The sequence below is a fragment of the Amblyomma americanum genome, chromosome 8 (genome assembly GCF_052857255.1).
Source record: "Amblyomma americanum isolate KBUSLIRL-KWMA chromosome 8, ASM5285725v1, whole genome shotgun sequence".
Classification (NCBI taxonomy): domain Eukaryota; kingdom Metazoa; phylum Arthropoda; class Arachnida; order Ixodida; family Ixodidae; genus Amblyomma; species Amblyomma americanum.
The window spans coordinates 21,478,460-21,500,833 of record NC_135504.1 but is presented as its reverse complement, the minus strand read 5'-3'; the positions used below and the strand labels follow the sequence as shown (position 1 = coordinate 21,500,833).

At 50.0% G+C, this 22,374-nt stretch overlaps 1 protein-coding gene and 1 pseudogene across 1 annotated transcript; both read right to left on the bottom strand.

Moving 5' to 3' along the window:
- Positions 1 to 1,869: 1,869 nt before the first annotated feature.
- Positions 1,870 to 22,121, bottom strand: LOC144101070 (protein argonaute-2-like). The gene is made up of 5 exons (XM_077634077.1): positions 22,000 to 22,121; positions 16,735 to 17,198; positions 6,468 to 8,498; positions 3,205 to 3,432; positions 1,870 to 2,229 (listed from the first exon to the last, which is right to left on the bottom strand). Exons 1-5 carry the CDS (start codon positions 22,055 to 22,057, stop codon positions 1,915 to 1,917), a joined length of 3,096 nt encoding a protein of 1,031 aa, XP_077490203.1. The 5' UTR covers positions 22,058 to 22,121; the 3' UTR covers positions 1,870 to 1,914.
- LOC144102896 (U2 spliceosomal RNA) lies at positions 19,228 to 19,370 on the bottom strand (annotated as a pseudogene).
- Positions 22,122 to 22,374: the final 253 nt, after the last annotated feature.

Below are 22,374 nucleotides of genomic sequence, written 5' to 3'. Positions count from 1 at the left end.
TCCCTTTCGTACATCGCGCCGCCTTTTTAATTCAAATAGCGTCCAACGACTTCATGGCTCCACCAATGCTTTCAACAAGTCCTTCTTTCCGACCGCAATTGAAGAATGGAACCTTCTGCCCGACTCACTAACAAATGTGCACGATGCGACAAGGTTTAAGGCGATGTTGTTAGATCACCTGGGTTGACATTTTTTTTTTTTTCCTAACCTCTCGCCGACGTGTGTGGTGCTTGTGGCCTAAAGGCATTTTTTACATGCACCGTTCTAACTATTCGCGTTCCTTGCTTCTCTTTATGTTCCTATATTGCATTGTTATATTTTTGTGACCTTTGTTTTTGTTTTTCCACATCAACCTTGTATACGCTCCCCCCTTATGTAATACCCCGACAGGGGCCTTTAAGGGACAATAAATGATGATGATGATGATGATGAAGTCTAATCGGCTGACCGAGTTTGTGCGCAGCTTGACCTTGAGGGTAATCTTGGCGCATGAAGAAATCAAATACAAGTAATGCCGAGACTGGGCGTTGAACCGGCAGAGGGCGAACAGATCAGATTCGCTGGCCACTGCAAGAGAGCACTGTGCCATCGCCGCAACCGATCACGTCTCGTGTCAAAAAGCCACACACACTCGTGCTGTGCATTGCACGTTGTCGTCTATACCAACTTCAATATGCGGAGTGAACAGATCAGATCAGCTTAACCTCGATCAGAGCTTAACCTGAGTCCAATATCCCAGCAAAGCAAAACCGATCCAGGAAAGCAAAACCATGAGCCAACTAGGCTAAACACATGCTTTCGCTCGTCTTTACCTAAGTTTTAAAACCCTACTACTTTTTTAGTATGTGTTGTAGTAGAAAAGACTGACTTCGGCCAATGTAAGCGCCAGTGACAGCAAAACAAGGAAACCTCATGTAACGGCCATCTTTATTAGCCAATGTTTTTATTTCAACTTAGTTCCAAGGCACACAAACAACAATGTTTGGCGCCCGCACTCTTCGAACAGCCCTTGAAGCAACAAAAACAAGAAAACCCTTCACCTTGCGAGCCTGCAAGAAAACAAAAGTTAGAATTAGTGGTGGCTTGACAGACTTATGTCAACCTGGAAATTGTTTTGTCGAATTTCAATCAAATGCAGTCCGAGCGTCTAACAACGAAGACCACTGATTTGTAATTGCTTATAACAGGCTCGCGGAGCTACAACTGAAATAAACTGATCATGTATTTCTTGCAAGAAAATAAAGCCCTAATTTCATTGTTTCCGATTGTTTGCAATTGCTTTCGATCGCAAAGAAATAAAACGCATTAAAAAAATGTTGCTGTAGGGCATTCGTGAAGCGGCGATCTTTATCGTCCATCCCATGCATACGCTTCACCTGCGCGTCTAACACACGACACAGCGACGCCAAGAGGGACGAGAGAAGATGTCCACTTCGTGTCACGTATATCTTGTCCTCTACGTGTTGCGCACATGTCCAACATTCTTGGACAAACATTATGAAAATGTGGAAACTAAGATACTGGCATAGAAATATTCAAGAAAGATTCTCCCGATATGCGGAAAAACCTTCCTTTTATAGTGTTTCCATCGCTTGCATCTAGCATTTAAGACTGTAATAGAAAACCAGTGAGAAACGCTTTGGACAGTAACAAAAATGTTAATAGCAAAAAAAATGCAAGCCTGTAGGTGAGAGGTTGCGGATATATTGATCATTGTAGTAGAATCTTACAATATATGAAGAAAACTGCGCTCATAATACCCTCCCTATACCCTATGTAACACCCTCCCTGCAAAGGCCTTTAAACACTTTCCCGTTGGAAGAGGCTTTCTCCAGAACTGTTGGGTATGACGTCAGTGGTACGCCTCCAGGCTCACCGTAACCGGAATGCAGGGCCAGCGGACAACCTCCTCCATTAGACGAAGTACATGGAGGCCTGCAGTTCCTGCAGCACCTTGACGGCCTCCACGTATTGGGCAGTGGTCAACACTGCGTCCCCGCCGCCCTCAGACGACTGGCTGACCGCGCCTGACGTCTCCAGCTTGCTGGCGATGTGCTGTTTTGCGCGGAAGGCGGCCAGGTGCGCGTAGTACACAGGGGCCGGGATGCTCACGCTCCTTGCACACCGGGAGTATGTGTGGCACAGGTAGAAGCTGAGCTTCTGCAGGTCGTCCGCGCTGAACTTGGAGTCATCCCACACGATATAGTAGTGGGCCGGCCGGCTGGTGCCCTGCGGGAGCGCACAGGAGTAAAGTTATTCATGTGCCCAGGTTCCGAGTGCCATGTCGGGCAGGGTCGCTTCGCATCGTGGTATGTGGTGGTGCGGTGTGGTCCTGCTTGTGGTGCGATGTGATGTGGGGTGGTGTGTGCGGTTTGAATACACTTATTTTATTAGCACTCATTACGTGGGAAGGAGAGTGTTTAAACGCAATATACAAAAACTGGCAGTGCCTATGAGCACAGCACGTGCTCGCCTTGCTCTTAATGCTGCATGCACAACGTGTTCTTCTCTTTATTTGGCCTTAGATGCCCTCGCGCCGATAAATACCGTTAATAACTAATATTTCCTGGCTGGCTGTCATTAGCGCATTGGTCGGTCATCGTCATCTATGTCGCTGTCCCGACTTCGGGACAGCTTAAAAGACGAGGCATACAAGCCGACGCGACTATTTAAAAAAATATATTTTTGGCCGTTTTTTGAGACTTCAAAGCCGCGTTCCACTTTAACGTACGAGCAACCAGGCCTAGCCGAACATCAAGCGCTTCTCTTTTCACCCAAGCCTATGCATTCTTTGTCTCAGTAGACGCCACCCCGAAAAGAAAAACTAATGACCACATCCACGTGACAGCATCATTCCGCACTGGCCATAGAGGCCGCCCGTGCGCAACTTCGGATACCGCTTCCTCAAGGTCGAACGATGACGTCACAGTCACTCACAGCGCTCCTGGTGGCCTCAACGTGAAGTGGAAAGCTTCCGTCACGCTCTTGCGGGCAGGCGATCTCGGAGGCCATGCTTCCGTTTTCTCAAGCTGTGGAAGCCCTCCACCGCAGGCGCTCGCGGTGTTTGTAGCGCACTAACAACGCGACGCAACTGTGGCGACGCCGGCGCCCGGACTATTTCATCCGCAAATTCATAAACGAAGACACCGCAGACCATTTGTTCCCACTGACAATCGCAACAAGAGCGGAGAAGAGGACGCCCACCTGGATGCCGAAGTGGCTGCAGAGGAAGAAGTCGAAGTCCAGCGGGTGCGTGACCACCGAGTCCACGGTCGTGCCTGGTGGGACGTTGCGACACTTGCCCACGCCGTCGCGGTCGTGGGCGGGCATGAACCGCGTGTGATGCCGCTTCTGGACCACGATGAACGTCAGTGGTGGCTCGTAGGTCTCGGTGGGACACATTTCCGCACACGCCAGCCGGATGGCGCTCACCTGGGAGATTCGAGAGCGGAAACAAAGAAAAACTTGGTCAGGGTTTAAAGGCCATTTGACGAATCACGATATATACTTGGTGCAGAATGTAAACAAGACGCTTTAGACCTTCACGAACCCTGCTCTCATATCTTATATAATTGTCGTTTGGGAAAACCTCTATGGCGAAGAGCAGCGTTTTTTTAGAAATGATATTATCGGTTGTAATCTGGTTAAACGAGCAGTTTAAGCAACTGTTCAGCTCAACGGAAGTGCAGCTTTTCCAACCAACGCCGAAATGAACAGCAGTCAGCTGCAGTTACTCAGGCACACTCCGCTAAAATGAGTTCACGCGGTCTACATTCTGGATCACATGATCGGTTTATATACATAACTCTAGGCATTGACTCAACTAAAGTTTCTGTGCAAGCGTGGCGTTTGAGTATGCCGTCGGTGAACAACCACACAGAGCCAAGAAAATTCAGTAGAGGAACGCCCGGCTTCACCACTCAGCCGCTGTTTTCCTGGTGCCACTTAGCGGTGTTTTTTTTCCTGGCTACTCTAATTCGAATACAGTGGGATACAACTCAAGAATGAAGCCGCTTTTCTACGTAAAAGGACCCCCCCCCCCCTTCCAGCCAATGGAGTCGGCTTATTCTTACGAACCTGCAAGGTTGACATTGCGGCGAGCGCCGCGACAATGACAATAGTGGCAATAGTCTTCCTTGTGAGGGGGGAGACAAACCCATTTCATCTGCCACTCCCTCCTTGGTTACCCGAGCATGTTCATGAGAATTTGTCTACGCCATTGGCTGCAAGAAAGTCATGTTACATCGGGCGCGGCACTAGGAAGCCTTCTCGGTTCATTACTATTCTTAATTTACATTAATAACCTGCCAGCAACAATCTCATCTTATTGCGCATATTTGCTGACGACTGCATTATTTATTCACCAATAAAATTTACTAATGCCACCTTGAACTTCAAAGTGACCTCGATTGCAAAAACGACTGGTGTAAAACGTGTCTAATGACTTTAAACATTTCTAAGTGTAAGATAATTACTTTCAGCCGAAAATCAGTCAATTCGCATTTTCCCTACCTCACTAATAACCATACATTGGCTCGGACTACGCAGTATAAGCATCTAGGCATCCATATTTCACCAAACCTCTCTTGAGCTAAACACACAACCACCACTTTCGCTAATTCTTCCCGGTCACTAGTTTTCCTTCGCCGTAACCTGCAATGCACTACCCCTGACAAGCGTGAACAATCCTACATTACTTTTGTAACACCGCAGCTAGAGTACGCTTCATCCATCTGGTCACCTCATCGGAAACATCTAATAGACAAGTTGGAAGCTGTCCACAATGGGGCTTGTCCTCTCATTGCGCAAAACTGCAGTTATCCAGTGTAACCCCAATTAAAGACCGAACTTTCGCTCCATCCGTTGCAAATTCGTCGCGATATTGCCCTTTTATCTATATCCTACCTTTTTGAAATAAATGTTTTCTGCTACTACTACTATCTATCTTTCACAAATACGTCCATGCCACTGATTCACCGCCAGAACATCTGCAACCTCCCTCCTACTTATAACATAGATTACATAATAACTCAGCTGTGCCGCATTTATGGCAACACACATGCTTTCCACTTCACGTCACTCCCGCGTGCCAACCGTCTCTGGAACGATCTTCCGGACTGCATCGCCCAGCAGGCCAATCATGTAACCTTTCGCAAACATCTACTCAAGCACTTCGTTGATAACGCTTAGCACGTCATTTATATACTCACGGGTCGTATAAATTTGTTTTCAGCAGCTTTGAGACTATTGCCTCTTTGGTTCTGTCGATGCGCAGCTTTGCTCATTTATGCCTGATATGTTTTCCTTTGCTTTTGTATCCCTCTTTGTGAATTTCCCCTGTTTTTGTTCCATGACACAGAGTTGTTTTCACCTTTATCCCTCTTTGTGAATTGCGATATCTTATCTGAACTCACCTGTTTTTTTGTGTTTTGCTGTACATTTACTATATGATTTTTTTATTTCTAAGCTATGTTGTACAAATTTCAGTATTTGACCCTCCCCCCCTCACACACACACAATGCCTCTCCACAGGACTGTAAGGTATCTGTAAATGAATAAATAAATAAATAAATAAATAAATAAATAAATAATTATATGACTAAAATAAATTCACGGTGATGATAACACCTTCAAGGGAGTAAAAAAAATCACCTGAAAATAAACAGTGTCAATGAGCCAGTATCTCAGAATGTCATTCAAATATAATATAAAAATAAATTTGTAGAAAATGCCACTGTTCTTGCTTGACAACATGCAAAAGTAGAACTCGCGTGCCAGCTAGCTCACAGGCTAACAGTACTTCGGAATTGCTGGTAAAAATGGTGCTCTTTATGAATAAACCATTATCCACAGGATAGTAACTTCTCACAAAAAAAGTTGCATATCTTTCTGCATGCGGAATGGGGACAAGAGTATACACTGCTCGGGCGAATGAGTTGTGGCGAACTCAGTAGGTCGCAAACGGCAGTTAGTCTGTCTAATGCCATTCAATACGAGTGCGTGACACTGTTCCGATGGCGTTAAAACTTGATCACTAAGTAATTAATGGCATTAAACATGACCTTGTGGCACTGGTATAGCACCTCTAACTGTCGTTCAGTTCAACGGACGGTCAACTGCACAGCCGTTAATATCGCCCGAGCGTAAAACGGGTGACACACGGAGCGGGCACGCACAAAACCCAACCACAAGCCTCAGTCTTGGATGTCTACCACCTTTTGAAGAGAAACGATCAAGCTGACGTCAACTAACACCGAGAAGACGTCTCGAGAAATGAATGTCCCGAATGTCCTGAAATTATAGCGCTGTGGAGATCTATTCGGTGCCGTTACGTATATGCACAGCAAGTCCGCTAGTCAAAAGACAAAAGGTTATCCAATGACGCTAGCGGCATTGAATGCGGTATAGCTGTCTTAACAAGATGAGCGTTTAGTGGGCACAGTATTGTAGTAGGCGCACTTGCTTACCTCATGGTTACGGACTTCCAAGAACTGCCCCTCGCTCACTCCGTCTCTGTAGAAGACGATCCGCTGGGGCTTGTACCTGGTGGTGCGGTAGAAAACCAGTAGCAATTCCTTGACCATGTCCTTCAGGTCCTTGATAATTTCCACTCGCGCCTTAGCCTTGGAGTCTTCAATCTGTACCTGAATGGTGGCGTGAAACTTGGACGGTACAGGGTCTAGGCTTCCGACGCACGCGGCGATGGATGGCCTCACCTTGTCTCCAGGCGATGGGTGCGACACGTCTGCTCCGATGACGATCACGGGACTATGTAATAGCTTTGGCTTCTCCTGCATCAGGAGACTATTGTTGATGCCACCCATCTTGGCGTTGATCTTTTGGCACAGGTTTTGGATGAGCGCTGCGTTACACTTTTGGACCACGTTGTTGTCCAAGATGCATTGTGTGCGCAGGGAGAGCTCAGTCTCTGCCACCTGCTTGATCTCAGCGTAGTTTGTGGCTTTTGTTATCACAGCCACAACCATCTCCAACTTCGGGTACTGCTGGCGCTGCTCTGTGAGAACGGTCCTCATGGGCTGGCGGTTTGTGTCGAACGTGATGACCGCAAGCGGCTGCGCAATGCGCATGCCCAGTTCTTGGCCGATGCGGATCAGCATCTTGATGAAGTTGTCCAGGCAGTCTTTGTGCGTGAAGCGGCTCACGTTGAGAACAATCCACTGTGTCATGGACATCGCCTTGTGGAAACGCTGCCCTCGGAGATCCCACGTACCGTCGCGTGGCTTGCACATGGTGTTGTTCTCAAAAACCAGAGTTGGCGGGTCGAGCACTCTGCCCACAACCTGAGTGGGTTCGGAGTTGATCTTGACGCCGAACTCTCGCAGGTACTTCTCCGAGGTGCTGACCATGTCGCGCACAGACTGACGAATCTCCAGGAAGCGCTTGGCTGGCGGCTTGGCCGTGCGCTTGATCATCTCGGCGGTCTGACTCTCGTCGAGTTTCTTCCGACAGTGCTGGCCTTCGGCCAGCTCGCACACCTCCAGAGGAATGTAGACCGGATGCGTCGGGCTGCCACTCTGCACGCAAGGGAAGTTCGGGTACGACAAGCGCCTGTAGCGGCTCTGGAAGTAGTCAGCGACGGAGATCTGACTACCTTCTGATTCAAAATAGATGTCCTTCGCAGCTTCCCTCGTGATCTTGACCACTTTGTACTTGCGCGGGTACGGAAGGTGCGTCACTTTTACGCGGAGTCCTTTGAGCTCCCTATTCAGCCGCACGTACTGGTTGTCGCGCAATGACCGTAAGTCCGCGGGTGTCAACACACGCCGGCTGTCGAAGAACCTGCACATGAAGTCTACTAGTGGAAGCGACTCGTAGAATGCTGTTGCTGACATGTCGACGTTAAGCATGGGCTTCCATTGGGCGGGTCGAACACTCGTGTAGTAGCCAAACCACACCTCCCGGCCTCCTCCGAGGTCATTGTGCTCGTTGGGTCCCGGCGGTCTGAAAAACGAGCGTCCAACCGGCGCAAGGTTGATCGAGGGGCTGTGCCTCAAGACGATGTCGATGGCCTGGAGGACTTCCTGGGGCACAGTTTGCACGCGCTTTTGGAAGACGCCATGCAGGGCATCCAGGTTCACGGTGGCTGCATACTGGATCTTGATGATAAACTTCTGGCTTCTCTGGTCTTCCTCGAGGTCGACTGTGAATGTCCGCTCGCGGAAGTTGAGCTGGCGGCGCGTGTACAGGTTCTTGCGGCCATCGAAAGCCGGGATGCAGTTGGCCAAGTCTTGCCGGTACATCTTTACTAGGAGCTCAATGACTATCCTGTTGATCTTTGTACTGAGGCATCGGTACTTTTTCTGCTCAGGAACCTTGGTCTCCTGGGCAGTCTCCGATGAGATGTCGACGTCGTAGTGGTAGACGCTGCCGGTCGGTATCTCAATGCTGAAGTGGTTGGCAAGAAGTTGTATGGTCCGGCCCAGCTGGCCGTGGGCGGGCCGCCGCGGGAAGTGAGAGGGCAGGGTTCGCTCGAGCTCCTGCGCCGTGATTGGTGGTAATTAGAGCAGGGCATGAAGAAGTAAGTATGCACGCACTGTTTCGTGTGTTGAGCGTCACACAAGTTTGGCCGAATGGTCTTAGATCTACACTATAGTGGAGGACCGGTTCAGGTAGTCTTAACGGGGAAAGCCTCCTGCACCCCGTGTGTTGTAGCGAGCCTATTAAAGGACGGCGCTTGAACATTAATATCCTCTCCTGAGAATGTTTTAAATGTTTTGTGCAAGCGAAGTTATCTGCAGTTAATATCTAAATTTCAGCGTCTTCTAGCCTTTCTATCTCCTTTCATCACTCTTTTCATGCTCACAGGTCGGTGCTCTTCAGCCAGCCCTACCCACTCGGCCCCACAGCCGGCTGCAGACGCGTTCGGGAATTTTCCCGGTAATGGGGGGGGGGGGGGGGGGAGGGCTTCCTGAACCGCCGAAACGACACTTATTATTGGCAGCGGCCACAATAGCTGCCATACTTCTGAATCTAACCGACAGACACATCTCAACAAAAATACGCAGGAGCGCGAGGCGGAGAAATGCGCGGGTGTGAAAAAGTCGCTGGAAAGAGCTCGCCAACCTTCACTCGGGATTGTGGGTTCTGTGCTCAATGTAGGAATATATGGTTAAGGTGTTTATGACGAAAGCTCGTAGTACTTGAGCGAGGTTATGTACACGGTTGGTGAAAAGTTCCGGGGCCACAGGGCTTGCTTCCTTCATCGGTATATCGTGGCATTTAAGGTGCGATTAAAGCTATCAAGGTTCGCAGAGTATAGAACGATACCTCTTCCGCCCTCTGCGGATATTTTTAGTCTTTGGGTGTGTCATGTCTGCCTGATTATACAGCTCAAAAGCAGACCCTATGGCCTGGGAACTTTTGATCTACCCTGTACTTTCCTCGGAAGGTATTTCAAAGCCTTCTTCTATCTTGAGCACATATGACAGGGACAATCGGGTCGATTGCAAAATCAAGGAAACGGACTGCGTGGTTGTGGTGTACATCAAAAGCGAGACAGTAAGTACTAGTTCTTTCTGTGCCTTAATTTATTTATTCAGGGAACCCAGCTCATGATAGCGCAAGAGCTCAAGTATTTCCTCCAAGGTTTCTGAACCACTCAAAGGGCAACTGTGGGCGAGTTTGAATGTTTTAGACGTGGTATTGTGTTCCTATTCGCATAACATTTCTTGGAAGTCAATTCTGTGTGCCTTTAAAAACGTTTTTCAAAATCCTGAGTAGAAGCCCTTTAAACCAGCAAAAGCAAAGAACGCAGAAACTAAAACTGGGTTTCTCCAAAAGAATGATGTCAAGACAGAAGCTTGTCGTCATGCATACTGTCACAAAAACGTTCGGCGCGTTGACTGACTGAACTGGAGACTGTAAGCGACAGACCACTGTTTGTGTGAAATGACCAAAAACAAAGGTCTTCATTTTCTTCTTGCGCAAACTCCAAGCAAATATCGAACGGCATGCAGCTGGTGACGTCACACGTGCAAGGTCGCCCGCAGAAATCGTCCCGATTGGGGCGACAAAATTGGAAAAATTTAATTATTCGTGCTGAAACAAACCGACGCCCGGCGGCGAAGCTCGGCACAAGGGACTACCGCGGAAATTTCGGCATTCGTGGAGGCCAAAAAAAGACGTCGCAGCTGCCCATTAACAGCGAAAGGTGAACAACATTCACACGAATTTTTCTGTGAATTGAGAATGTGCAGACGCGTAATTTATAAGAATCAACAGCTGCAGCCCAAGGAAACATCAGTTTTCCACAGTGGATGTTTGGGCTCGACGGTGCACTATTTCGCTTGGAGTAAAAGCGCATTTACTGCGTGAATAAAAAAGACAATACACTCACCGCGGTGGCTCGGTGGTTAGTGTGCTCGGCCACTGATCCGATGTTCCCAGGTTCGAACCCGACCGTTGCGGCTGCGTTTCGATGGAGCCGAAACGCTAAGGCGCCCATGTGCTGTTCGATGTCAGTGGACGTTAAAGATCCTCAGGTGGTCGAAATCATTCCGGAGCCCTCCACTACGGCACCTCTTTCTTCCTTTCTTCTTTCAGTCTCTCCTTTATCCCTTCCTTACGGCGGGGTACGGGTGTCCGCCGATATGAGAGACAGCTACTGCGCCAATTTCTTCCTCCACCCACAAAAAAAAATGTTGCGGATTGGCCCCATAATAATAATAATAATAATCGGTTTTTGGGGAAATGAAATGGCACCGTATCTGTCTCTTATACTGTTGGACACCTTAACCGCGCCGTAAGAGAAGGGATAAACGAGGTACTGAAAGAAGAAAGGAAGAGAGGTTCCCTAGTGGAGTAGACGCCAGGCTCGTTAGGCTATGGGAAGCCAGACGTGCTCTAATTAAGAGGTGGAAGAAACAGAAACACAACAGGAAGCTCAAACTTAAAATAGCAGAAGTTATAACGAAAGCAGAGGAGTACGCAGTACAGTTGGCGAAAACGAACTGGCAGCAATTCAGTGACTCCCTCAACGGAACTCTGAGCACAGCTAGGATATGGCATATCCTGAAAGCGCTCATCTATCCGACCAAAACCAAAGGAGAAAACAATAAAGCAATATACCGATTAATCCACCAGTTTGAAGGAACCGATGAGGAACTCCTGGACAAAGTGCGCATCAAGTGCTTCGGGGACACAAACCCGACAACCTATGCAAGAGATTATCGGGGGAAAGAAAATCCAAACCTAGATAGACCCATCATACGGGAAGAAGTCTATGCAGCAATTCGGACCACAACCAGGAATACGGCAGCGGGTGCGGACAAAATCAACAACGCACTCATCCGCAACCTCAGTGACGAGCTAGTCGCAGAATTAACCGATTTCCTCAACAAGCACTGGGCAGCGGAGACCGTTCCCGAGGATTGGAAGCATGCAGAGGTGGTTATGATTCCAGAGCCGGGTAAAAAGCTACAGATCGAAAACCTAAGACCCATCTCCCTCACATCGTGCCTCGACAAGCTGTACGAGAGAGTGGTAACATTAAGGCTACAGCAATACATGGAGGATCACGAACTCTATCCCAACCCTATGTTCGGATTCAGGGCGAAGCTGTCGACCCAAGACGTACTTCTACAAATCAAAGAAAGAGTTCTAAGTAACGTCCTTAGGGACGGAGAGAACGTAATAATGGCACTGGATATCAAAGGAGCTTTTGACAACGTAAGCCACGAAGCCATCCTGACAGGCCTGGACGACCTGAACTGCGGCAGGAGGGTCTTCGGTTACGTCAAAGCTTTCCTCTCAGATAGAACAGCGACGATAGGGGTGGGAGAACTCCGGTCGAAGAAGTTCCACACCCCTAACAAGGGAACTCCCCAGGGCTCGGTCATCTCACCTACGCTTTTTAACGTGGTAATGATCAGCCTTGCAAAACAACTTAAGGAAGTCGGAGGAATACACCATGCCATGTATGCCGACATCACCATCTGGACAAATACGGGCTCACTAAAAGAAAAGGAAGAAATACTATAGGAAGCAGCGACCTGCGTAGAGAACTACGTAAACGCGATAGGGCTAGCATGCTCCACCGAAAAATCAGAACTGCTCAGAGTCTGGAGAGGGAAACAAAACCGCACAGTCCCGAACAGCGACGAGCTTAGGCCCAACGTCTTCCCAGAGGGAAAACCCATACCAGAGAAAACACGCATAAGAATCTTGGGCATGTGGATACAATCAAACCAACGGTGTACACATGCACTTGCTCTACTCAAAGCTTCCACCCTACAAGTTGCCCGCATGATCACGCGCGTCTCCCATAAACGCTCGGGGATGCGAGAAGAAGACACGCCAAATCTGGTCAGGAGCCTGGTGATCAGCTGAGTCACCTACAGTCTTCCATACTACAACCCAATCAAAAGCGAAATCCAACAGATTGATGCGATTATACGCAAAGCATACAAAACAGCACTCCATCTACCGCAATGCACATCCACAGAGAAGCTTTTAGCACTTGGACTTCATAACAACTTTGAAGAACTGAGAGAGGCACAACACGTCGCACAGTTGCAGAGACTACAACCGACTCCGTCTGGCAGGGAGCTTCTGCAGAAGTTGGGATGCAACGAACAAATACAAGAAATCCAGCGAACCGCGGCTATCCCGGACGGCATACGGGGCACAATTAGAGTGACCCCCATTCCCAAGAACATGGACCCCAACCTACACGAAGAACGCAGAAAGGCGAGAGCCGAGTACATTCAAAAATCACTAGCCCGCCAGACAACAACGGTGTATGTGGACGCAGCCACATACCCCAGAAGGACGGGACAAAACAACCCCAACGCGGTAGCGGCTGTGATAAACTCGGACATGCGGGAAATCATCAGCGCGTCGCTACGGGACTGCACGGTAGTCGAGGCTGAAGAAGTGGCCGTCGCTCTAGCGGCAGCGGAGGGCTACCGGACTAAGCGATCCTTAACAATACTAACCGACTCTCAATCGGCATGCCGAAACTTCATGTTAGGCAGAATAGCTCACAGAGCGCTCCGCGTACTCCGCTCTCTGGACCGACCCAAACAAAGCACAGAAGAACCAATAAAACATACGACAGTATGGACGCCGGGACACGCGGGAGTGGAAGGCAACCAAGCGGTCGACAGGGTAGCTCGAGGGTACACTTTCTACCGAGCTCCCCCCAGAAGTGACCTCGAGGAAGCCGAACCTGTCCCTAGAGATTACTCGGCAATCTTAAAGCACTACAAGGGCTGCAGGAAATGGTACCCCCCACCACATAATCTCTCTCCAGGGAAGACGCCGTCGCCTGGAGGCTGCTACAGACGGGCTCATACCCGAATCTAAATACACTCAACAAAATACAACCCACACAATACACAGACAAATGCCCATGGTGCCATGAAACACCCAAGCTCTATCACATAACGTGGGCCTGCCAGAAAATAGAGGTGGCACCAAAAATACCAAACCCGAGTGCGGAGCAAAGGGAAGGAATGCTCTCCAGCGACCGTCAGGACGTCCAACTTGGGCTAATCCGGCGAGCACAGCTGGCAGAGGCATCCAGCGGAGCCCTGGACTAGGGGCAGACGACCATTGCTAAGAAGACGGACGACACACCTGACTCCGCCAAATTGCTCACCTACTCTCTAGAGCTCAAAAAACGTTTTCCTTCCTTCCTTCGACCACCTGGGGATCTTTAACGTGCACTGACATCGCACAGCACACGGGCGCCTAAAGGCCGTTTCACATGATGCGATTGTTGCCGCAGCGCAGTGCGATTTCTGCCGCTGTGCGACAGAAATGCGCGTCGTTCTCGTCGCAGGGCCACTGCGACAGACTTTCAACAAGTTGGTCGCATTGTCGCAGCGTCGGTGCGGTCGCAGCGATGGCCACAGTAGTCAGCCAATAGGAGCTCAGCGACATGACAGGAAAATCTCGAAAACGTTTTATTGAACTGAATAATACATCACAGCTCAATATTATTACCCATGATTACGAAATCAACGCCTGCCACGATGTTTGACATTTATTGCAGCCGAAGAATTTTCGGCCACTGAAAGGCCGCACCGACGCTAGGGCGCTGGTGCCGACGGCACCGACTGAATTCATCGTTGTCATGTGAAACGGCGGCTGCGATTACCGTCGCAACGACAGTGCGACCGGGCCGTAATTTTTCGTTCCCGTCGCACCATGTGAAACAGGCTTTAGCGTTTACCCGCCGAGGGGCAAAGTGGTTAGAACGCTCGGCCACTGATCCGAAGTTCCCGGGTACGAATCCGACCGCGGCGGCTGTGTTTTTATGAAGGCAAAACGCGAAGGCGCCCGTGTTATGTGCTATGTCAGTGCACGTTAAAGATTCCCAGGTGGCCGAAATTATTCCGGAGCCCTCCACTACGGCATCTCTCTCTTCCTTTCTTCTTTCACTCCCTCGTTTATCCCTTCCCTTACGGCGCGGTTCAGGTGTCCATCGATATATGAGACTGATGCTGCGCATTTACTTTCCCCCAAAGACCATTTTTATTATTACTTAGCGTTTTGTCTCCATAAAAAGGCAGCCGCCACGGACGGGTTCAAACCCGGGAATCCCGGATTAGTAGGCGAGCGCCCTAACCACTGAGCCACCTCCGTGGGTCAGAATTCCGGCACAAATCTTTTAATACAGCCAAGGTTTAAGCCTTGAATGGTTCGATATCAAGAATGAAAATTTTCATCCGCGTGGTGAGTTTTGGGATCTAGTAATCATGGAAATATTTATGAATTCACACGTACTGCGCTACATAAAAAAATCCGGTACGGAGCATTGTATTGTAGTGCGTTGTATTGAGTTATACGGCGTATAAGCAACTAAGGCTATCATCTTTAACGTGCACTGACTTCGCACAACACACGGGCGCTTTTGCGTTTAGCCTCCATAAAAACGCAGTCGCCGCGGTCGGGTTCGAACCCGGGAACTCCGGACCAGTAGCCGAGCGCCATTACTACTTAGCCACCGCGGCGGGTTCGATTAGCTCCGCTAATCCAGGATATACAAAGCGAAAAGCGAGATTGAGTTCTCCACGGACCCACGGAGCCGTTAGTGCGCATTTTCTTTCGTGAAAATGAACGGTCTTTGCAAAGTTGTCAACGCCAATGAACTCTATGAACGCCATCGGAACACTTGTTTGGTTTTTGAGGAAAGGAAATGGCACAGTAACCGTCTCACATCTCGGTGGACACCCGAACCGCGCCGTGAAGGAAGAGATAATGGAGGGAGGGAAGAGGAAACTAAATTTAAAGTGTGATTTTAAGGAAATGTGCGGCGGTGCGCTGCGGCTGAACACCTGTGGCTTGGTGCACTAGTGGCGCATGCGCAGTAGTCAGTAGGGATCGAGAGAGAGAGAGAGAAATGCGCCGTGGGTCGTCACTGCTCCTCGTGCATGCGCAGCACGTCTCTCCAGGAATCATGCGAAACTGCGCAACCTGTGGCCAGTAAAGCTTCCGCTTTAAAAAGAATTTCACACGCTGGCAACACAATACTCGGCCGCTGGTGCGTAAGCACTGAACCCAAAGGCTAAACCTGACGACGCACCAATTGCTTGAGCCACCCTTTATCCAGGCGACGACTGAGGCCCTGAACCTCACAGAAGAAACTGTGAACATTGAAAATTGATTTTCGGGAAAAGGAAATGGCGCTGTATCTTTCTCACATATTGGCAGACACATGAAACACGCCATAAGGGAAGGGAAAACGGAGGGAGTGAAAGAGGAAAGGAAGAAAGAGGTGCTGTAGTGGAGGACTCCGGAATAATTTCAATCACCTGGGGATCTTTAACATACACAGACATCGCACAGCACGCGGGCGCCTCAGCGCTTCGCCTCCATCGAAACGCAGCCGCCGCGGTCGGGTTTGAACCACTCATCTAGATATTGTCGTTACGTCACAAACTCTCGTTTTAAATTTCGCCAACTCGCCTTGTCTATCTCATTGTTGACCAAGGAACCCATTGCGGTTCTCAAACGTTGTTCTTTATCTTGACTTTGTCAGAGGCTAAATCTGATGTTTCACTTCCAGAGCGCCCTTACGTCAATCACTTCCACGATGCTTGCTACCCACAGAACTCCGGACGCCGCCCTCGATCTGATTAAACGGTGGTTCATCTCCTTTCATATGCCACTCCCTGTGATGTCACGCAGGTCCAACAGGATTGACTAACCATGAAGTCATGAGAACCACTCGACGCCTTTGGCTGGAGGGCCTCTTTCGAGAGGAACGTGCTGCTTCGTTCTTGAGTTGTATTATACGGGGGTTTGGTTCTCGTACCGTCTGTGCAAGTCGATGTTTTGGAAAGGTGATGTTTCCTCTTGCCTTGAAGCTAAAAGATAAATCCCATTGTAACGAAGCGGTTTATAACGAAACAACTGATATAACGAACAAATTATGATTGCATGTGGAAGCTCAGCCAACAGGGGCTATAATGAAGCTACGCTTACAAAGAAGTTATCGCCGGAAACTTTCAACTTCGTGGTAAAGAGGTTCAACCGTTTTAAAAAGGTCCAACTGTATATGGACCGCTGGCATAAGAAGCTGCACAGCATGGTTTATAACGAAATAATGGATATAACGAAGGAATTACGATTCCCCTACGAAGCTCGGTTAACACTGCATATAACAAAGCAACAGCCGGGAAAGAACTTTCAGCTTCGCTATAACGAGCTTACACGAGCTACATGGCATGGCTTAAGATGAAGCCCTTTTGGGCAAACAGTACGCACCTTGATCCTGACATCGTCGCCTGGAGTGGCCTGGTCGCCAGCTTCAGGGGTCTGCTCTGTCACCGCAACGGGCGGCGTGCATGGTGGCGACGGTGGTAGGGCAGCTGCTGCCGGCTGACTGCCACTCACAGCGGCTGCTGCGGATGCAGGCCGCGGGCTGCTGGCAGCTACGTTGGCGGAACCCGCGGCGGCGGCGGCCCCGTAGCTGGGACGGGAGGCGCTGGGCTGAGCGGTGGGCTGAGCTCTGGGCTCCACGGCAGGGGTCGGGCCGCGGCTGACGGCGCGCGGCTGCGGGCTGGCCGCGGCGCCCTGCTGCAGTGCTTGCGCGAAAGAAACCCGCGACGGACCAGCGGGCGACGGAGCAGGAGCGGTGGCACCGGCGGGCGACGGAGCAGGAGCGGTGGCACCGGCGGGCGACGGAGCAGGAGCGGTGGCTTGATTGCCACCGCTGGCCGAAGGCACCGCTGCGAGCCGAAAATACCCATTTAACGTCGGCATGATATATCTGCTGCGTTTGCGATGATAGCGATGGTTACGACACGCATATATACACCGCCGAAAGCAGAAGACTGGACAGCCGTCGCCGGAGCTCCGTTGGTAGAGCACCGGACGCAAAATTGAGGGGTCGTGGGTTTCGGATCCCATCGGCGGCATGTGGTTGGTTTCCTTCTGCTTTATGACCAATTATCTTTAAAAAGTTTCGTTTTCTTTTCATGGGGGTTTAACGTCACAAAGAGAGAGAGACAGAGAGAAAGACGGAAAGGCAGGGAGGTTAACTAGGACCCACCCGGTATGCTACCCTACACGTGGGAAGGGGAACGGAGGGAAAGATAGAAAAGGGAGAGAACAAAAGGATATGATCACTTTTCCACGTGTCCGTCGGCCGTTACTTGCAGGGTACACAGGGCACACACTGATTGTTCACAATCTTGCACTCAGTCCTGAGTCCTTCAAGGAATTTAAAGGTGCCTTCAAAGCTGTCCTCTGCGATGAAGGCGTACTCCAAGGACCCGGACTCTTTAACAAGTTTTTGCCGAAGTAAGCGCCCACGGATGAACACCACATATTATTAAATAAACATCCCTTATGCTTCTTGGCTCTGTCACTGTTGGCCTCCGTCATGTATCTCATAACGAGCACCACTTGTCCCTTCCCTTGTCTGCTCAACGGTAAAACACAGATGGTATAGAGTACCTAGTCGAGGATTTGACGGAATGCCGTCTGGTCAGGTCAGCAGAATGAATCGTCGGTTTACTGACCATGTGAATGTGGTCAGCTGACTTCAGCTAACATATCTAACATGGTCAGGGACCGAAAATTCAGTATACTGTGGGCAAGAGCATACGTCACAATAGCCGTCCCAACTAAGACAGATGTGCAAGCCGACAATGGCATGCTCCGTGACTACACACGACTAAACACGCAGCGCCCCCAAACAGCGTCGTATAGCCTTTGCACTGAAGAACTGAGTGCGAGGCCCTAGCTGTCGCACAGGGTCTTAATTTTCACACAAACGTGATCGGTCTTCCCCCCACAGCAACGAAGAAGCAACAAATGTCCCACCGCGCATTCAATATATTTTCGACACACGCGCACGCTTTCCGTCTAGTTGTATACTTGAGAACAACAAAAAAACAATTTTAAATTTAACTTCGCCAACCCTGGAATTCAGCGAAAAGCAAGGACGCTTGCTAAGCGTCTGTGGCTCGTCCACGGCAGCGCCTGCTTGGACCGCCGTTCTATAGTATGTACCCACACGACCACGTGGCTTAGACGTAGTATCTCATGGTCTTACACCCCCATCAAATGTTTTTAAGCTCAAAGGTGAACCCAAATCTCACCCAATGTCAAAGGCCAAAGATCAGATGTCAACGAAAGGTCATGGGTCAAGGGCAGAGGTCAAGAGTTCCACGCCATAACTGTACCACGTACGGTCATACATGGCTAACGTGGTTGGGGTGAAGGTCATTGGAGGCCATTCTCCGGCCTATGCGACGACTGTTTTACCAAACGTGGTGAAGCTTTTCGCTTCGTGTTCAACTGCAGTGACTTCTTTAGTTTCCCTACTTTTAAAGGGAAGCCCGTTCCTGCGTTCCGCGTCGTAGTCGGTGTAACATATGCTGCTTGACAGGTGACGTGTTACGGAGTGTGACAGGTGACGTGTTGGCAGGTAGTAGCAGAGCGAAGCGCCACCTGACACGGCGAGAGGAATGGACAGCCGGAAGGCGGCTGCTACGGGACGATGCCGGAGGGTCGCTAGCAACGCAACAGGAACCTGCCAAGCGGTAGCAAGCGGCTTGCGAAGAGCTGCGCTCTAATTCCGATTTACCGTCTGTCGTAATGGGTCGTCTGTCTGTCTGTTACTGCCAGGTATAAAGAAAGGAAAGTGCACAGGCCTGCTCACTGGCTCAAGCCGAGCCACAATCGCTACCACGTGCAGATAGTAGGAGAGTTGAAAGATGGGACAGAAAGACAGGATAGTAAAGACGCGCTAATGACAAGGCCGATCCCGGAGGTAGTGCAATACCGGGCCAACCGGTGGCGGGAAAGATGCATCCTTCAAACTCCCCGCCACATTTCCAAAAATAAGTCCAACTTGGACCCGTAACAGATACTCCACGGGTCCGGACAACTATAATGGGGTGTCAATTTTTTTTTTCATTTATATATCGGGCGTAAAGAATGCACCTTTTGTACCGCGGGCAACGCTTGCTGTCACGGAGGATGTCAACACATGCTGGTTGTGTGAAACGTTTCCCCCAATCCCTGCCTTTCCTCGAAATCGACGGAGTCCAGAACATCTTCAACGCCAATGCCAATGATCACAATTAACGCGACAGTGGCGGCTGCGTGACGTCATAGCTGTCATGTAGTTTCTCCTCGGTTAGAGGTCAAACTCGCGTACACGGCGAAGAAGGTGCGGAGGGTAGTAGAAAAGTCTTCGCTTCATGGGAAGGGGACGATGCAGTGGCTGCCTATCCCTACTGAGCTGCGATGTAGGGGCTCTCGCACATGTGGCGACGGCTCCTTGTCACGGGAGGTACCTGTTGCTAAACCATTTTCGTCAATTCTGATGAGGCGGCTGTTGCGAGTCCTTCCTTCCAATCTTTCCTCTCATATCTCGTTTAACTCTACTACTGTCTGCCCGTGGTAGCGATTGTGGATCAGCTTGAGCTGGTGGGCAGATTGCTCTTCATTCTTCCCTAAGTCGCAACCACAACAACAAAACCCTGCCACTCATCGCACCACACATCGGGACGCAAAGCTGTTAAGCCGGCTTGACTTCACCCGAGAGGCCCATAGAGTGCGCACTCTTACCTAGAAACAAGAGACGCGCAGTCACGATAAACAGCGACCACAATCCGGGGAAAGACAGACCTTTGCTGAAAGTTGAAAATTGGTTTTTGAGGAAAACAAGACGCAGTAACCGTCTCGCATATCGCGGCGCACACCTCAAACACGCCGTAAGGGAAGGGATAGAAGGACTGGGAGCAGAAAGGAAAAAAAGAGGTGCGTAGTGGAGGGCTCAGGGAGAATTTCGGCCACCTGGGCATCTTTAACGTGCACCGATATCGTACAGCACACGGGCACATTTGCGTTTCGCCTCCATCGAAACGCGGCCTCCGCGGTCGGGTTCGAACCCTGGTACTCCGGATCAGCAGCCGAGCGCCCTAATCACTGAGCCACCGCGGCGGGTAATCCGGATAGCCCAAGAAAAAATGCAGTGGAAACAGATTAAGGACGATAAAAAGCGATACCCGAAAGACGCGGGTTCGATCCCGGCCGCGGCAGTCGAATTTCGATGGAGGCGAAATTCAAAAGGCTCGTGTTCTGTGCGATGTCAGGGCATGTTAAAGAACTCCAACGTAGTCGAAATTTCCGGAGCCCTTCACTACGGCGGCTCTCATAGCCTAAGTCGCTTTGGGACGTTAAACCCAAATAAACCATAAAGAAATCGTAAATGCGCTTAGGGGATTAGGGTGCGGAGCTGCGGAGGTGTTGCTATGCACCAAGAACGGACTAAAACCAGACGGCAGCGCTCGGAAACGTGCCGTGGATCAATGCACTGACCAAGCGGAAGAGCGTTCCACAGCACCTGCTCCGTGTCAGGTCATCAGCATGGCCGGAACACACAGGCGCACGGGCGACGCGTGCAGAAGCGCGTGCTCGAGGTGCGGCGAGACGCACAGTGCGCATGCGCAAGGCGAACGTTCGGCAAGGCATTCTCGGCAGGAACGCGCCGCCGGTCACAAATGCGCGGCTTGGCTGGACCCCCTTTTATTTGTTCTATCAAAAAAAAAAACGACGTGATGCGAAGCGACGCGATCCTTTGTATTGGGTTATGCGCTTCGGTCAGGTATTTCACATAACCTGTTAGCACTGACGTTGGTAGCATCCCTGGATGTTAGTAATTTTGTTCACTGCGAACACATTCTGTCGTATAGCAATGCTACCGCTAGGTCATATATTCCCTAGACTGCAGCATCAATGCAAAACGTTGGTGGTCTTAACAACAGATACTAATATTAATGATATCGAAAGAGTGCATTGTCCACAACGCAGGTTTTAGCTTGAGCAAGCTGAAGGCTTTGCCATTTGACTAAGCATGCGCGCTTTGTTCGGACAAAGCAAGGCAAGAGTCTTCACAGCACGAGGTCATCGCGCCCATTGCCGGCGTTGCATATGGCGACACTGTAAGAACCACGAGGACCGGAGACGCGCAAAGGGCCGCGCGAACCCGAAGCTCTTGCGACGTACGCAATCCAAACGCTATACTTCACATGCAAGCGGAAACGCTATTGATTTCTGCCGCCACGGCGCACAAAGCCGTTTCGAGCCATCGCGGCGGGGGAAGCGGCCAAAGTGAAGAGGTTCCAAAAATATCTAAATTATTCGTTGCAACGGGCTGCTCAATCGCTATATTCGCTCAGTCGCTTGCACGTGAACCAACCTTAACGCGATATAAAGGCTCTCGAGGTCGCTTCGGCTCAACCAAACCAGGCATTTTTTTTCTTCTCTCAAGTCACGGTCACTCACGCTCAGATAAAAATGACGGTGCATAATAGCGAAAACAAACGGGTAACGAAGCTCGTGAATTTCGTTCAGCCTTCTCGCAAAAATTTAATGCTTTAGAACACAATCATCATAGCCCACGAGGTTAGGCCTAAAGCGACCACCATGTGATGACGCCAGATGAACAAAGGGATCGAGCGCCCAAACGACAGCGGCGGAGGCCACAGAACCGAAAGGAAATTCGCTACGCACCTGGAGGTCCAGCAGCTGAGTCGTTTTTCTTCTTGTCTTTGCGCTTTCCTTTCCCCATTTAGATAGCGGGCCACAAACACAAATGGCAATAACCGGAACGGACGTCTTGACTGCCTGCCGAGAAGCTGGAGAAAGGCAAAAAGGCTGCGTTGTTACTCTTTTATAGTGACCTTTTCCGCTCCGTGATTCGCTCATATGCTTCGCCACGAGCTGCACGTGGTCTGTCGTCATTGGCTGCTCTTGGAGACGTCATGCGCGTGCCGGCGCTTCTGCCTCCAAGAACGCATAAATAAAAAAAACTGTATGGAATCAAAGGGAATCGTCGTACGATACCACGTTACCCCTTCACCTTATGGGAACGCAAAGTCCCGGCGC

Bases quoted from the DNA above. Each gene is read 5' to 3' on its own strand.
- LOC144101070 (XM_077634077.1), bottom strand. From the start codon at position 22,057: ATGGGGAAAGGAAAGCGCAAAGACAAGAAGAAAAACGACTCAGCTGCT. The intron at 3,433-6,467 runs GTAAGCAAGTGC...CGAATCTCCCAG, and splicing joins TGGAAGTCCGTAACCATGAG to GTGAGCGCCATCCGGCTGGC. The intron at 2,230-3,204 runs GTGGGCGTCCTC...GCGCTCCCGCAG, and splicing joins GCAGCCACTTCGGCATCCAG to GGCACCAGCCGGCCGGCCCA.